General features: G+C 38.6%; 1 protein-coding gene across 2 annotated transcripts in view; it reads right to left on the bottom strand.

Moving 5' to 3' along the window:
• becn1 (beclin 1, autophagy related) overlaps nt 1-17,006 on the bottom strand; it is a 412,014-nt gene that overhangs the window by 95,393 nt on the left and 299,615 nt on the right. The window contains 2 exon segments of one of the 2 annotated variants that reach the window (NM_200872.1): nt 14,217-14,281; nt 14,404-14,534. The exons of the other annotated variant lie outside the window; for it this stretch is intronic. Coding sequence (NP_957166.1) covers nt 14,217-14,281; nt 14,404-14,530 — 192 coding nt within the window. The 5' untranslated portion in view covers nt 14,531-14,534. 2 annotated transcript variants of the gene reach the window in all.

Here is a 17,006-nt window from a genome sequence, read left to right as displayed (position 1 = left end):
ATGAGCCCATGGATGGACTAGGTGCTGCCAGGCTGGCCACACAATACCTGAATGCACACAGAGGTCAGACGCATACACGGGCTACTGCAAACCGAGGGGCCAAACACACTGACAAAGGAGATGAAGGTACTGTTTCTTTTGTTCCTAACAAAAAACTTGTGTGTTTTTACTGCCAACAAGAAGGGCATAAAGCATCAAACTGTCCCGTACGAAAGTCCAAACTAACAAGTCTTTGTTATGTCCCAAGAGAGGGCTATGAGAAAGATACGGTTATACATGCAAAACAGCATGTAGATGTTGTGGTCAATGGACAGACATTGAATGCACTCCTTGACACTGGCAGCAATATGTCTTTGATAAAACAATGTTATGTGCCAGCAACTCGCATTGACTTTACACACACACAAAACATTCTATGTGTTCATGGGGACCAGAAAAATTACCCTACCACTGAGATAACTGTTCTAATTAAGGTCCAACCATATTTGATGACTGTTGGAGTGGTAGAAGGGTTACCCGTAGACATGGTATTAGGATGGGATCTACCAATTGTGAGTGAACTGTTAAAAAAGACTGATGGGTGTACAGATGTTACTTCTGGTGTGTCATGTCCTGTACTGACACGTGCACAAGCTAAAGTGGGTTTAGAACCCCTACCAAACTTGGATGACAGCTTAATTCAAGGGGAGGGAAAAACTAAGAAGTCACGGCGGAAACGCCGCATGGAAAAACAGTTGGGTTCACCCATACAAAAAGAGAAAACTGAGGGGTTGCACGTTACTGATTGGGACATTCCAACCAACATAGCCCAGTTACAAGCTGATGATGTTACCTTAAGACCTTTGTTTAAAAAAGTATGTGAGGGGGCAAATACAATTGAGATTCTTGGGGCAGAAAAGTATGTAGTTGAAAATGATGTACTGTATGTCTTGTCTGATGGTGTCAAACGTCTTGTTGTTCCTGAATGTTGCAGACCACTGATTTTGCACCTAGCACACACCATCCTATGGTCAGGACTCTTAGCACATCAAAAAACATACTATCGCATCAGTACATGTTTCTTTTGGCCATCCATGTATACTGACGTACACACATACTGCTCTACATGTGCTGTCTGCCAGAAAACCAGTTCTGTTCGCAGGTCAGCATGAGCTCCTTTGCATCCATTGCCAGTGGTCACCACTCCCTTCAAACGGATAGCGATGGATATTGTCGGGCCTCTGGAAAAAAGCAGCACAGGCAACCAGTACATTTTAGTGATCTGTGATTATGCCACCCGCTACCCAGAAGCCTTCCAGCATCACCACAGCAAAGGTAATAACAGCACTAATACAACTGTTTTCCAGGGTTGGATTCCCAGATGAGATCTTAACTGATCAAGGTACAAACTTTACCTCAAGCCTTATGAAGTTACTACATGAGCAGTTGGGCATTCAGTCGATTCGGACAAGTCCATACCACCCACAAACTGACGGTTTAGTTGAACGGTTTAATCAAACCCTCAAGAGGATGCTGAGAAAGTTTGTGAACGACACCGGGAAAGACTGGGACAAATGGCTGCCTTTTCTGCTTTACGCCTACCGTGAGGTGCCACAGGCATCTACAGGGTTCTCACCCTTTGAGCTCCTCTATGGATGGCGAGTCCAAGGACCCCTGGAGCTGGTGAGGAAAAGCTGGGAAGCACCGAATACTGCAGGAGAAGGAGAGACCAACATTGTCAGATTTGTATAACAGAAGAGGGACCGACCGGACACATACCGCGAACAAGCACAAGAAAACCTAGAGAAAGCCCAGAAAGCTCAGAAATTGTGGTATGATCAGTGGTCCAGACAGCGCGAATATCAACCTGGACAGAAGGTACTATTGCTCCTACCATCATCCACAAATAAACTGCTGGCGAAATGGCAGGGACCTTATGACATCCTCAGAAAGACTGGACCTGTAACCTACGAAGTACTACACCCTGAAAGAGGGAAAAAGAGTCAAACCTACCACGCCAACCTCTTAAAAGAATGGAGAGAACGTGAGCCTATGATGAAGAAGGCTATGCTTACTTGCAAGGTGGATGCACCAGAAGAAGAGGAAGAGGACAAGTTAGATGAGGAGACTCCGAGAAGGTTCCAGTCAGTGGTGAGTGTAGACCATCTAGAGGAAAAACAGAGAGTCGAGTTGATGGATGTATTACACAGTTACCCGGAACTTCTGAGGACACAACCAGGAAGGACTAACCTGGTGGAGCACAGTATCTATCTGACTGACCCTACACCAATCAGGCAACGACCTTATCGAGTACCAGAGAGCTTGATAACTCCATTGAGGGCAGAAATCAAGATGATGATGGACATGGGGGTGATTGAATCCTCTACAAGTGCCTGGAGTAGTCCAATAGTCCTTGTGCCAAAAAAGGATGGGACATTAAGGCTATGCCTGGATATCAGAAAGCTAAATGCAGTATCAAAATTCGATGCCTACCCCATGCCACGTATCGATGAGCTCGTTGAAAGGATAGGGAGAGCAAAATATATTACAACGCTGGACCTATGCAAAGGCTACTGGCAGGTGCCACTAGAGAAGGCCTCCCGAGAATACACCGCTTTTCGGACACCAGTCGACCTCTATCAGTTTACCACCATGCCCTTTGGGTTACATGGGGCCCCAGCAACCTTTCAACGCCTTATGGATCTAATACTGCAAGATTGTGAGGACTGCAGTGCAGCTTACCTGGATGATGTGGCAATCTACAGTAACACCTGGAAAGACCATCTCCAGCATTTGCACAAGATTTTACACAAGATCCAGAAAGCAGCACTGACCCTGAACGTCACAAAATGTGAGTGGGCCAAACATGATACGAAATACCTGGGATTTCAGCTTGGGAATGGTGAGGTGCGTCCACAACTGGATAAGGTGGAGGCCATCCGCAATTGTCCACGACCGAGAACCAAGAAAGAGGTACGATCATTTCTTGGACTAGTTGGATGGTACCGTCGTTTCATTCCCCAATTTTCTGAGAAAGCTGTACCCTTAACAAATCTGACAACCAAAATGGTAAAGAATCTAGTACCATGGACGGTGGACTGTGAGCACGCATTCACCTACTTAAAAGAATGTCTCTGTACCTTTCCTGTGCTGAGGAGCCCTGACTTTGCAAAGAGATTTCTGGTTCAAGTAGATGCATCAGCCAGAGGAATAGGAGCGGTGCTGTTACAAGAAGTATCCTGTGCTGTATCTAAGTCGGAAGCTGTTGCCAAGGGAAACCCGATATGCAACAATAGAAAAAGAGGGATTGGCAATCAAATGGGCCTTGGAAAGCCTCCGATATTATTTACTAGGCAGAGAATTTGACTTAGAAACTGACCATAGGGCACTGTCATGGATCCATTCAATGAAAGATCGAAATGCCCGAGTGACTCGGTGGTACCTGTCCTTACAGCCATACAAATTCCAAATACGGTACAAGGCAGGGAAAGAGAACATCATAGCCGATTACCTGTCTCGATTGTCGCACACCTTCAATCCTGGAGAAGGGTGAGGTAATGTGACAAAGGAGATTGTCACTGACCTGCGGCAGAACTACATATAAACTTTTTTCCTTCACACGCATCCATTAAAACACTGTATTCCATACTCACCATCAGCCGATCACAGGGTGCACACTGGAGTCGCGCTGCTGCCGGAACGCATACATACAGACAAACACGCACACATTTCTAGTTAATGATCCCGATATACATCCGATCCGTTATCACAAAGCATACATAACACTTACATGAAGCATATTCACTTACCTGTTGTTCAATTGTGTTTGTGTTTGTCTCGTCTCGTCGATATTCCGGGCTGCGCCAAGATGGCTATGGACTGCCAAAAGGGCCAAAAAGCCTAACGCGTTCATTTTATGCACAAGCGTGTACTGCGCATGGGCAAAAGGGACGGCCGGCCGGAGATCCTATTTGTTGTATGTATGGGGGAGAAAGATTGTCCGGGACAATAAAACAAAAGTGGTTTATAAAAACTGGAAAATATAAAAATAATTAGTTATGGGGTAAAACTGTATAGTATGCAAATGTAGTGTATACATATAATTAAAATGTTGATCAATGAAATGTTTATAGATATAGTTATTTGATACTTACCTGCTGTGATGATATGAGCCATTTCATACCAGTCTCCCCTGCTATATAAAGGGCAGAGTGAGCACAGTATGGGGTGGGGTGTAGGAGTAAGGTTGTAGAGTGGTGTGGAAAAGTAAGTTGATTATTGGATTTCTTTATTTGCAGAAAGAAAACGATAGCCAAGTGCTACTTGTATTGTAAATATATATTTTTTTGTTTTGTTTTGCTGGTTATTATTTTTGGGGGGATTTTTTTCTACTGAGCACTGTAAATAAAGACACTTTGCACCATAGTGCTATTTCGACTCTGCCAATTTTTGAGGATTTGAAAGGTCTGGGACCTGAAGAGAAAAATCGTCTCCGTAACACTCTACTTTGGCAAAACCCAAGGAAAAAGCAATGGCAAACGCAAGCAAAAAGAGAAACTTTGAACAGAATGTGAATTGGAGGTGCTGCTTTCGGAGATAGACTGGAGAAAAACTTTGTTATTTGCAAGTTTGTTCTCCGGAATTTAGTAACAAAAGAAAAAAATAGAGTGGGAGAGTTTAGCTGATGCAGTTAATACAGTTGGGTCTGAACATTGCACTGAGTAGATTAAAAAAAGAAATAGTGTGATGTAAAGGTGTAATTTTTTAATTTTATTTTTTTTTTCGATTATATATATAATGCAGAACAAAGCTAGCATACATAGCTAGCAACAACTATATACAAGCCAGGGTTTGCATTAAATGAAAATACATAAAGAACATAAAAATAATAATAATTATAATAATAATAATAGTAAAATAAAGACAATAAAATAATAAATGAATAACAATACACAGAAAAAGAAAAACTCTGGGGTAGAATTAACTAGTTATTATATAAGAAATTTTCTCAATAAAATCAGACCATGCTTTGATTGTATGGGGTTTAGCTCTGTTAATTCTTGCAGTAGAACGTTCTAACAGTGCAATATTCTTTAGTTCAATGAGCCATATTTTATCCGCTGGGAATGAGGGTCCATGCCATATTTTAAATATAACCTTCTTGGCTGGAGTTAGTGCAGTATGAAATATCCTGCGTTGGGAAGTGTTTAGGTTTAGATCATAATCATCATTCAGTAAACAGATAAGGGTATTTGGGAATTAACATCTACACTGGAAAAAAAAAATTAGCGTAACCTTTATGCTTAATTTAAACAAGAAAAATTATTAATCCTGAAACATAAAATAAATGTTATAGAAAGCAAAAATGTTACTTTTTTAAGCGTATGTATTGTTACAACACAAACTTATATATTTAAGATTGTATTTCTTGAAAAGTAATGCTTCAATGAATGATCTGCCAGATTCCAAGTGGAAAATGACTTGTCACAATGAGAAGGTTCTATCTGCATTTACCATGTTTTTTTTTACCCCAATTTGCAAATGTAAGATAACCTACATCTCTGTCATGTTAATGTATGAAAGAGAACTGTCACACACATATTGTTTGGTATATGGAATGCAAAAACTTTGAAGCTCAATATCTCAAAATCATTCAGAACGCAGATAGAACCTTAAAATTCTAAGTTGACGAAGTGACAATATATAGCCTTAGTGAAAATTAATAATAAATAAACTATTTATGAATAAATTGAATAAATAAATAATTATTAAAATATTAAATAAAATATACGTAGACACAGTAAACAAACAAATGATACATAATATTTGAACATGCAGAAATCATGTAGAGAAAGTCTTGGAAAAAAACAGCAACGCAATTATGTCTTGCAATGTAATCATATTGTATTTACAATGTTTTCGACAGAAATAAGGAATAGAATCTTACTTCATCCAACTTTATAAATAACACAGGTCATCCCCTCGATCATCCTCTAGCCACAGAATTCGGTCAAGCTTGTGAAAGCGCATCCAAGTGAGAGGGATGCAGGCTTGCTCTTTGCCTTGTTACGGTGTTGCCGGCCAAAGAAACATTATTTCACTTTGTGTGCTAGTGGGTAGGACAGCAAGAAATGATTTCTCTAGCTTGGATAGTAGAGGAAACCGATGTTCATTACATAACCATTTAAGAGGATTCCCCATAGTGTTAATATCAGGCATCTAAAATAATATTACATTTAATCCTTAATTGTAGTTGGCTGCTTTTAACCTTGGACCGTGAAGTTTGTTGGTTACATTTGTCATTTTGATTTCATTTATGTAAATGCAGTGCAAGCTCGAGCAGTAGATTGTTTCTGACAGCGCAGACTAGTGGTTGAAGTAGTCAATCGCTTGACTAGTCGAGTAGTCTATGCAAGCCCTAACTTGCACCAGCCTGCCACTGGACTCATGCTCTTTCAGTGCATACTCGGTTATCAGCTTCCCGTTTCCTGGTCAGGTGAACCTAGGGCTGGGCAATATGGCAAAAATTTATGCCACGATATATTTCTTAATTTGGGTCGATACAATATAATACCGAAATCGATATGGACAAAATTTAAAAACCAGGAAAAAACTGCCAAGAACACACACAACAGATGTATGTACCTACAAATTTCTGCAAACTGAATTTGCAAAGTCTATAATAACTCTAGGCTCTTATGACATTTTTTAAAAATAAAAAAGTACAAAAATTAATTAATAAACGTTCACTTTTTATTTGTATTTAGCCTTTACAAACAGATGAATAAATTCATAGTTCTGGTTGCTTTTCATCTTGAACGTCCTTTAAGGGTTATATCTGTCTATTTAAATTTTTGTATAATTACCTAATTCAATTAAAAAGGTTCAACATAAAATAGTTCTAATATATTTTTTTTAGTCTATTTTTAAAGACACACTATGATTATTTAACAGAATTAATACCTCTGTTACTATCATTCCTTTTATTTCATCAGCTTTGCAATAACCTGATTCCTGATAAATATGTTTGTGAATTTTATTTTGTAAGTTTGCTTGAGTGCTATACCACATGCATGTGTGTGAGTGTTAATTTGGGTGTTTGTAAGGATAAAGTTTATATGTATGTAGGTGTATGCATGCATCAAGTTTATATGTATATGCACAAGTTTCATACATGTTTTGAACATAGTATATGCGAGTAAATTATAGGTGTATATACACGTTTTGATAATCAAAGTTTGATTTAAATCCTACATGGAGCAAGATCCAGCACTGCTGCAAACAGTTTATTTGCTGTACATAGCATACTCAACTTATTTGCTATTTGTAAAAGATTTGCAGTTTATGCTGGAGCTTCTCACACCTTCTTTTGGCTATTGCCCAGCTTGTATTTTGCAGCAAAAGCTGCATGGTGGGTTTTGCCATAGGTTCCTGACCACTGTTCTAACGGGTGGAACAGATTTGATGAGTTCCCGCTTTTAGGTTCTGTTTATTGGAAAATAAAAAGCCGAACCTCTCTCATTAACTAATTCGTCTGCATTCTTACTTGTGGAAACTTGTTCATTGTGGAATTATGGTTTATTGTTTATTCACATATGTATTCAGGGCACTTATTTTGTAGCTAAAACTTTCTGCGACGGAGCGAACTGCTGAGCGCTGGCAGGCAGCTGTAATGTTAGTCATCACGCAAGTGACATGACCACGCTCTTTACGGCTTATCACTGAAAGTCATTCAGCCATGCAATGTATACGATCTTACATATGATTAAAAAAAAAGTATATATATATATATATATATATATATATATATATATATATATATATATATATATATATATATATATATATATATATAAGTACTTATATATATACTCCTACTTATATATATATATATATATATATATATATATATATATATATATATATATATATATATATATATATATATAAGTAGGAGTATATATATAAGTACTTATATATATATATATATATATATATATATATATATATATATATATATATATATATATATATATATATATATATATATATACAGTGAGGTCAATAAGTATTTGATCACCCTCTGATTTTTCAATATCTCCTACTTAGAAATCATGGAAGGGTCTAGAATTTTCACCATAGGTGCATTTCCACTTCCAGAGACAGCATCTGAAAATAAAAATCCAGAAATCACTTTGGATGATTTTTTACCAAAATATTTGTAAATTAGTGTGTCAAATAAGTATTTGATCGCTTGCTTTTTCAGCCAGATTTCTTACCCTCAAAGACCTGTTATTTTGCGTTTATTTAGCAGCTTGGTGATAAAAGAACAACCGTTGGAGCAATTGTCAAAAAGTGGAAGAGACTAATGATGACCATCAATGTCCCTCGGACTGAGGCCCCATGGAAGATCTTTCCTTGTGGGGTATCAATGATGCTAAGAATGGTCAAGAATCAGCCCAGAACTACACAGGAGGAGCTGGTCAATGCCGTGAAGAAGGATGGAACCACCGTTTCCAAAGCCACCATCAGTAATACATTAAGACGTCATGGTTTAAAATCTTACATCGCTAGGAAGGTTCCTCTGCTTAAGTCAACCCATGTTTGAAGTTTGCCAGGGACCATATGGATGATCCAGAGGAGTGATGGGAGAAAGTCCTGTGGTCAGATGAAAACAAAGTAGAACTTTTTGGTCTTAACTTCATTCGTCATGTTTGGAGGAAGAAGAATGATGAGTATCATCCCAATAATACCATACCTACAGTGAAGCATGGGGCTGGAAGCATCATTCTCTGGGGGTGTTTTTCTGCAGAGGGGACAGGACGACTGCACTGTTTAAAGAAGAGGATGAACGGGGCCATGTATTGTGAAATGTTGGGCAAAAACCTTCTTCCCTCAGTCAGAGCATTAAAGATGGGTCGTGGCTGGGTCTTCCAACATGACAATGACCCAAAGCACACAGCTATGAAAACCAAGGAGTGGCTCCGTATGAAGCATATCAAGGTTCTGGAATGGCCTAGCCAGTCTCCAGATCTAAATCCAATAGAAAATCTTTGGAGGGAGCTGAAACTCTGTGTTGCCCAGCGAACGCCCCAAAACCTGACAGATCTAGAGTAGATCTGCATAGAGGAGTGGGCCAAAATCCCTACTGCAGTGTGTGCAAACCTGGTGAAGAACTACAGGAACCGTTTGACCTCTGTAATTGTTAACAAAGGCTTCTGTACCAAATATTAAGCATTTTTGACTCAAGTGATCAAATACTTATTTGACACTTATTTACAAATAAATTGTTTAAAAATCATACAATGCAATTTCTGAATTTTATTTTTAGATTCTGTCTCTCACATTGAGAAGGACCTATGGTGAAAATTCTAGACCCCTCCATGATTTCTAAGTAGGAGATATTGAAAAATCACAGGGTGATCAAATACTTATTGAACTCACTGTGTGTATATATATATATATATATATATATATATATATATATATATATATATATATATATATATATATATATATATGCAAATTTATATCAAAATACTGGAAATGGGTTTAAAAAATCATATCACCGTTATTGAAAAAAATTCTATCGCAATATACAGGGGTTAAAGTAAAAAAAGAGCCTGAACTTTTTTCTTTTTTTGGGTTGGGGGGTAATGCTAATAATAACATTATACAAAAGCAAATTGTCATGAATAAACTGAAAAAGCCCCCCAAGATGAAGGCATGGAGGCAGTGGTTTTTATATTTAGGTAGGCTAAAAAATAACATACTTTTGTAATATTTTAATCCTTTAATTCTATTTTAATCCTCTAATTCTTTTAATCCTTAAACATGCGCGGCGCACTGCACTACCTTTTATGTTGACAAGAAAAAAAAAAAGCCCAGCACTCTTTTGTATGTCACTAGAAAATGACTGAATCAGCTGGTGTGCGCGAGTTGAGTTGCTGTCGATGTTATAATTGTAATTTTAATAATATTGTAATATTCAAGATTTGTAAAGTAATACAGCTCTGGATAACTTAAAAAGCGAACACAAGTCTCTCCTCCATCTTTAAAAGTCTGCCATAGTCGCCTTGACAACCCAACCCCACTGTCACCTCAACAGAAACCCTGCAGTGCTTTAATTTGACTGAAGAATAAAAAAGACTGAGGTAACACGCTTTTTCCACTCGAGCACACAGTGCACAATGGCAAAACTTGAGGCGCGCAGAGCGAGCATAAACAACATAAAAACACTGGCGGCCATCAGTAAACGATTAAACATAAAACCCCTTATGCGGCCAAACTTAAAAAATATATAAAGTATATTTTTTAATCGTTTACCTGATATTATTAAATGTTCACAAACGCGCCTTTTTGGTTAACGGTTAATCGGTTATTTTGAGCATCCCCAATTAAACCGCATGCGCAAGCTCTAAAATATTTTTTTTCTCTCACCATGCCGGATCTCCAGAATACTTTTAAGCTCTGGATATATATTGATATCGAATTATTGTCCAGCCCTAGGTGAACCCTACGATGTTTCGTCTGTCAACCACTGGTTCCAAAAGAGCGAGGAAGTCTAGGACTCAGCTCACTATCATCTCCACAACGGGCTGTCTGAAGACATAAAACTACAGCTGATATCCAATGCAACACCCCTGAATATCAGATTGGTCAAAAGGTCTAGCTGTCCAACCAGGATAAGAGTCTCCATCAACGATGCTGAAAATGGAGTCCCAGCTTCGTTGGTCCCTTTACCATCACAGAATTGATCAACCCAAATCACATACCATTTGCACATTCCCCTAGAATATAAAATTTAAAATTTCCATGTGTCCTTACTGAAACCATTCTACTCCCGTTTCCACAGAATCTGGTTAGGCAGAAGAATCCCCTCCTCCGATCATTCTCAAAGAAAGTTCCATCTATAAGGTCAGAGAGATGTTGAGGTCTAGATTGCAAGGGGTATTAGACTGGGAAAGATGTGGCCCTGACAAAAAAGGTCTTGTGTTCTGTATCTGGTCCTATTGACCTTATTCTAAAATGCGGAAGTGCGCCTGTTTTCACGATTGTCTTTGAACTTCCGATTCAGTCGCCTATGGGAGAAATGACTAGGAATAATAAACGGCAGAAAACGGTTTTAATTTTAAAACGCACAAGTTCTGCTACGGTTACGCCATCCGTCCACACTACGCCTGAGTTTTCAAGCGCCGAAAATGGAGCATTTCGAAAACGATGGAGAGGCCATTTTCATTCTAAAACGCTGCTGCTCCGTCTCTGTGTGGATGGAGGAAAACGGAGACATCTGAAAGCAGAGGCAGGGCTGCAGACATTCGACTATTTGATTGGGGTTTTTCCTCAACATTAAAGAGCCCATATTATACATGAATAGGGTCATATCTTGGTTGTAAGGGTCTCCAACAACAGTTTAATATGCATGCAAAAAACACTTTCATGGTCTTATAATCTGCATTTATTTTTACCTAATTATCCCAGCGACTCCTGTATGAATCGTCCAGTGATTCATTTGTTCCCAAACCCCTCCTTAGCACGAAGCTAATCTGCGCTGATTGGACCAATGACAGTCTGTTGCGATTGGTCGACTGCCTTCAGTCAGAGTGAAATGCCAAACAGCTAATCAGCAATTTAAAAGTAATCAGTTCATACACGCTCGATAGTGTAGGCGTGGATTTTAGCTGCCAGTGGGTCAATGTAAATACAGACTATGGACGTGAAAATACAGACGACTAACTATTTTATTGAGCAAAAACTCCAAAAACAGTTGAGGAGATCTCCTAGCTTCTAACTCTGCTCTTTTCACAGACACACACACACATATTGCACACACACACACACACACACACACACACACACACACACACACACACACGCACTTAACCCTGCTCGACAACGCGCGCGCGCACACGCACACACACACACAAAAACACACACCTCCGGACGACAGCTCGCGCACACGCACACACAGACACACACACTACTCCTCGTCCACGGAGCTCCGTTAACAAAGCAGCACGCGTCGCGTTTTTAACGTGACTTTGCACGCGATAAGAGAATATAGCCAGTTAACCTGATACAGTACACGCGGTTACAAGTAACAAATCACAACTAAATACATTTGCAAGCTAGAGTCAACGAGGCAACAACTTTCATCGCACGTACTTACACTTGAGAAATGGAGGAAGAAAAATCCATCCTGACGTCCATCAGTAAGTTACTCTTTACTGATCCTTCCTTTAACAAACGCTGATGAAGTATTCTTTGTAGCATGTAGTTTCCAGTAGTTTCCAACTGCTTGGCTATAATGCTGAGGTTTCATCTTTGGGTAGAGACTCAATATATCCATCTGCAGTGTGACTTCAATCGACCGGCATGTTTGTGTGTGTGTGTCTGGGTTTCTGCGTCAAAGGGCGGGGCCTCAGGTTTGAAATCTCCCGGGTTTGCGCGTGCACGTGAATAACTTGGGTTCGTTCATACGTCATGGTGAAACACCTAATGAATCGGTATCAAGGCGACTCGTTTGAAGCACTATGAGTCGACTCTTTTATAGATGAATCAAGTTTTAAACACTGTACACTAACAGATTTAAGCCTTAGCTGGATACTTCACTTCACTTAGAGCTGTGTTACACACTACATGGAGGGGAATTTTCAAAAACCCATAAAATGGGCTCTTTAAGTAGCCTACACACACAGTTCAGTCTCGCATCCTTTCCTTGTAAGTTCAGACTTCAAGAGTTTGATATGGAAAACAGACCCTCGAGGACGGTAAATCTTCAAAGGGAACAGTGTACTTTATAACCCTATTCACATCATCATGGCTACGTTGTTTCACTTTCTCAACAACAAAATGAAAACATGATTTAAGGAACTGCCTATTTTCATTTTGATATTAACAACTTAACAGACAGCTGAAATGCTGAGGCACCGTGCTGCATTTTCACTGTGTGCATATTTATAACCTCACTGCCTCCTTTCATTTTCATTGAAAATATGAAACATATACTCTGCTTTGCTGAATGTCAGTTTTAATAATCAATAATAGCCATTATGAAAGTATAACCCACAATAAGTTTATACATTATAGGAAATAAAGGCAAGCGATCAGTCAATATACAGAATGAACGTGGTTCGATTAATTATTAACCTATCTTTGCGCTCAGCCAAAACACGTTACCTGTGAACAAGTAATCGATTCAAAAGACCAAAGTCAGGGAATATGTCGTTAGATATAGACAACAAGATTATTTAATTATCACGTTTAGCAAATATAGTGAGATTAGATGCATCGAGAGATGCTTGATGAGCAGTCCGACCAGCACAGCTCTCATCTGGGTAGAAATGCGGCAACGATTGCCTGAGAGTATGTGTGTGTGGTCACGTGATGTGCGTTTTCAGCGTTTTGGTGTGGATGGAGAGCAGTTCAGAAACGCTAGGTACAACGCTAGTGTGGACGCGGATCGTTTTCATTCTAAAACGCCGTTTTAAAACTAAAACGCACTAGTGTAAATGGGGCCTCAGTGTTCGGCCTCATTACAGCAACGAAGCACTGCACTCTCCATGCGGTCATTGTCTATAATCTAGTCATAGATATTCACCTTTCTTGTTTCTTGTGATCCCCAGTATTTGCATATCTCCTTAATAGTGTGTTTTTTGTCCTGGTTCCCTCTCTGTTTGTCATTGATCCCCATACCTAGCTATTTGTGTTCCTGATTCCTTAGATACTTTCCATTGGTCATCCCATCTCCATCTTGCAAATCAGCTTCATTGAGTTTCAGTTCTCAGTGCCATCCTTTAAATAAACTGTTTATATACTTACATCTCCTGTTCCCATTCCTTCTTGCGACAACTACAACATCAAAAACATTATGCATTCTGAGTGTCCTTCACACAGGTAAGGGGACTTGGCAAACCACCTTTAGAAAACGCCTTCTTTCATCTATTATTTTTACCGACAATTGCAACAGTTTTGCAGATTTGCACCACAAACTTTCTCGCAATGACTCAAGATTTCTTTAAAAAAAATGTGAATGGTCTTAACAAGCCAGCTGTAGAAACACTTTTCTCTCTCTCTCTAAAAAAAAAAAAACACTCCCCCTTCTAACTCTTCTTGTTGAATTACCGAATACCTCAATTGTAAGTCACTTAGGCCAAATGTATCTGCTAAATGACTAATTGTAAATGTACTTGAGAGCCATTAAGACAACAAAGAAAGTGTATATGTGGTGTATTCACCTCAGGGAAGCTGCTGCTCTCACCACTGTCTTGTTGTTTATTGGCTGTTACCATCACTAACGGAGCTGAAAAATAAAAATAGAAAAAAGAAAAGTCTAAGACAATCTATTTCTTAAAGAGATAACTTTAAACATTCTCTTGCTACATAGAGATGAGTTTAAAGAAGTGTAGTGTTGAATGGTCATACCAGTGAGCTCGTGGATAGTCATTCTGTCCAAGACGTTGAAGGATGTGTCGAGCTTCAGAGGCTGATTGCAGCGCTGGCACACAAAACTTACCTGCATGGTGTTACTAGAAAACCTCAAAGTCTCCATGCTTCTGCAGGAAATAGAAAAAAAAAACATTTTAAAGGATCTGTTTGGAACTGTCCCATTGACCTTATTCTACAATGTGGAAGTTAGCTCGTTTTTGTGATTGTTTTAGAACTTTCAATTCAGGGGTCCGTTCTTCGTACGTGGATTACTCAGTTAGCTGGATTTGGATATTGACGATTTGACACGATCCAGGATCGTTTCGTTCTTCAAAACTGATCCGAGAGATGTTGTCATAGCAACAGTTCTGCTTGGTCAAACCTGATCGGGAGCAGGTTCAATTCATATAAACAGGATTAGATCGGCTTAGTTCAAGCAAAGATAATACAGAAAGTATGTTCCCAATTCTGATATTTTCTTACTGTAGTAGTTATATACACTTGGGAAAATGGTACATTTTTTTTTAAACTATATATATAAAGTTATAGTCATTAATAAAATAAATTAAGTTATACATATTAATAAAACGTATGCAATCTGCACCCTCGAAATAAAAGTACAAAGATTGCCACCTGGTGGTGCAAAGAGAAAACTTATTGATATGAACTTTTTAGATCGCTTTATTACAAATTGTGTATAATAGAAATGCACAAGTCACTTTTTTTAAAGCAATAATATATTTATGCAGTCATAAACATGTTTTGATAGTTAATATGCCAGTGATTTGATGCTTCACAAAAGTTGCAGACTCCTTTACCAATATGAAAACGCTTTTGTAAACAACTAGTTATTCTTTACACTGATTAAAAAAACGGCTACTATAATAAAGAAAATATTTTCTAAATGTGGAACTAAATACATTGATTTGCATTTAAATAGATGATGAATACACTTGAAACATGAACGTGGAAAGCCTGCAGCTCACAACAAATGTGGAAGGTTATTGCGTATCATATTTAGCAAGCCGTTTACTGCTAATTTTATGTAATTTTGCTCACATGGATAATTGAATATTAATCAGATGATGTCATTACGCTGCTGTGCCGTCAGCCAATCGTTGCATTGCTGATCATGATTTCGAGGATCTATAGATCTGTCCTTCACAACACACGCAGCGATCTCAGATCAGTTTATCCAGACATTCTAATCTGATTCGCGAACTCGTTTTAAGAACCAAATTAGCGAGAGATCAGTTATCAAGATTAAAATATACGGGATCTGCCAAATAATCTTAGATAATTTAAGTGAGGTACGAAGAACGGACCCCAGTTGTTTATGGTAGAAATGGCTAGTAATAATAAACGGCAGGAAACAGTTAAACTACTTACTCTACAAACAAGTGTGTTCATGACAAAACAGACAAAGCAGAATAATATAATAAGAAAACATCAGTTTGTAACATCAAGCAGCATAACAAGTTGTTTTTATAGCCCAAAAACGAATGGAAGTGAATGGCACCAGAAGTCTAAATAATTATAATAATTATGTGAAGATTTTTTTTCTTGTGCTAATCAAGGCTAAAATGATACTAAATTATTATTTATTTTTTGCCATCTAAATTTAAAAAGCAAACGTCAGTTTATTGAATGTTCTTTATTTAACCTAAGCTGTAAGGAGGGGCGGACTTGGTGATCTGAGGACCCTAAGCAATTTCAGGTATGGGGCCCTAGCATTTTAAAAAAAGTAAACTGAATGTTTAAAAGTATACATATTAGGGCTGTCAAAATAAGCGCATTAACACACGATTAATTTGAAATATTTAACGCGTTAGAAAAAAATAACTCAAATAACAGTCGCAGTTTTTTTTTATTTCCTGTTGTGGCCGATGTGTGTTCAAGGCCGGAGCGTCCATAGAGGCGATCTAAGCGGCTGCCTTGGGCAGCAGAATAGTGTGGGAACCCCTCGGTCTTCACATTCATTCACTACACCCACCCCCTCCCTCACGCTCCTCGGCTTTCCATACTAATAAAACGGCGTGATTGCTGTTTGCCTAGAGCCTTAATCATCAAAGCTGAGTATTGGTGTCCAGTTCAGCTTGCGCTGGCCCTGCATGTGTTTAACGTGCAAAGAAATATAGATAAGACCAAGGACGTGCTTTAAGAAGGAAAGTTTCAGTATAAAACAATTAATTTGGCATCACCAGGCTGCGTATCCTGCGTTTCGTCCATAATTTCACACAATTTTAGGCCTTTCATTTTTAATATTTAGACTTTAACTGCAGTTCAGCAGTTCACTCTCATTCAGCATATTTTCTTTTGGGATGTTTTAATGGAATTTGATACCACATGGCGAACGGAAAGAAAAACCTCTGTATTTCGGGACTTGCGTGATCCTTTAAGGTAATCAAAAATCGCTGCTTACATGGTAGACTCTTAATCAGTGTCATCTTAATCATCAAAGCAGAGTATTGGTGTCCATGTAAATGAAAGTGCCAGATGAATTTGCAAGGTGTCAAAGACATTTCTCTGCCTTTGATGCATCCATGAGCTCATTAATCTTTCAATAAGTTTGATGTACTTCCTCCCTTTTTTAAAGCATC

This window comes from Danio rerio, chromosome 12 (genome assembly GCF_052040795.2).
Source record: "Danio rerio strain M-AB ecotype USA chromosome 12, GRCz13ab, whole genome shotgun sequence".
Classification (NCBI taxonomy): Eukaryota; Metazoa; Chordata; class Actinopteri; order Cypriniformes; family Danionidae; genus Danio; species Danio rerio.
This window is presented reverse-complemented; position numbering and strand designations above follow the sequence as displayed.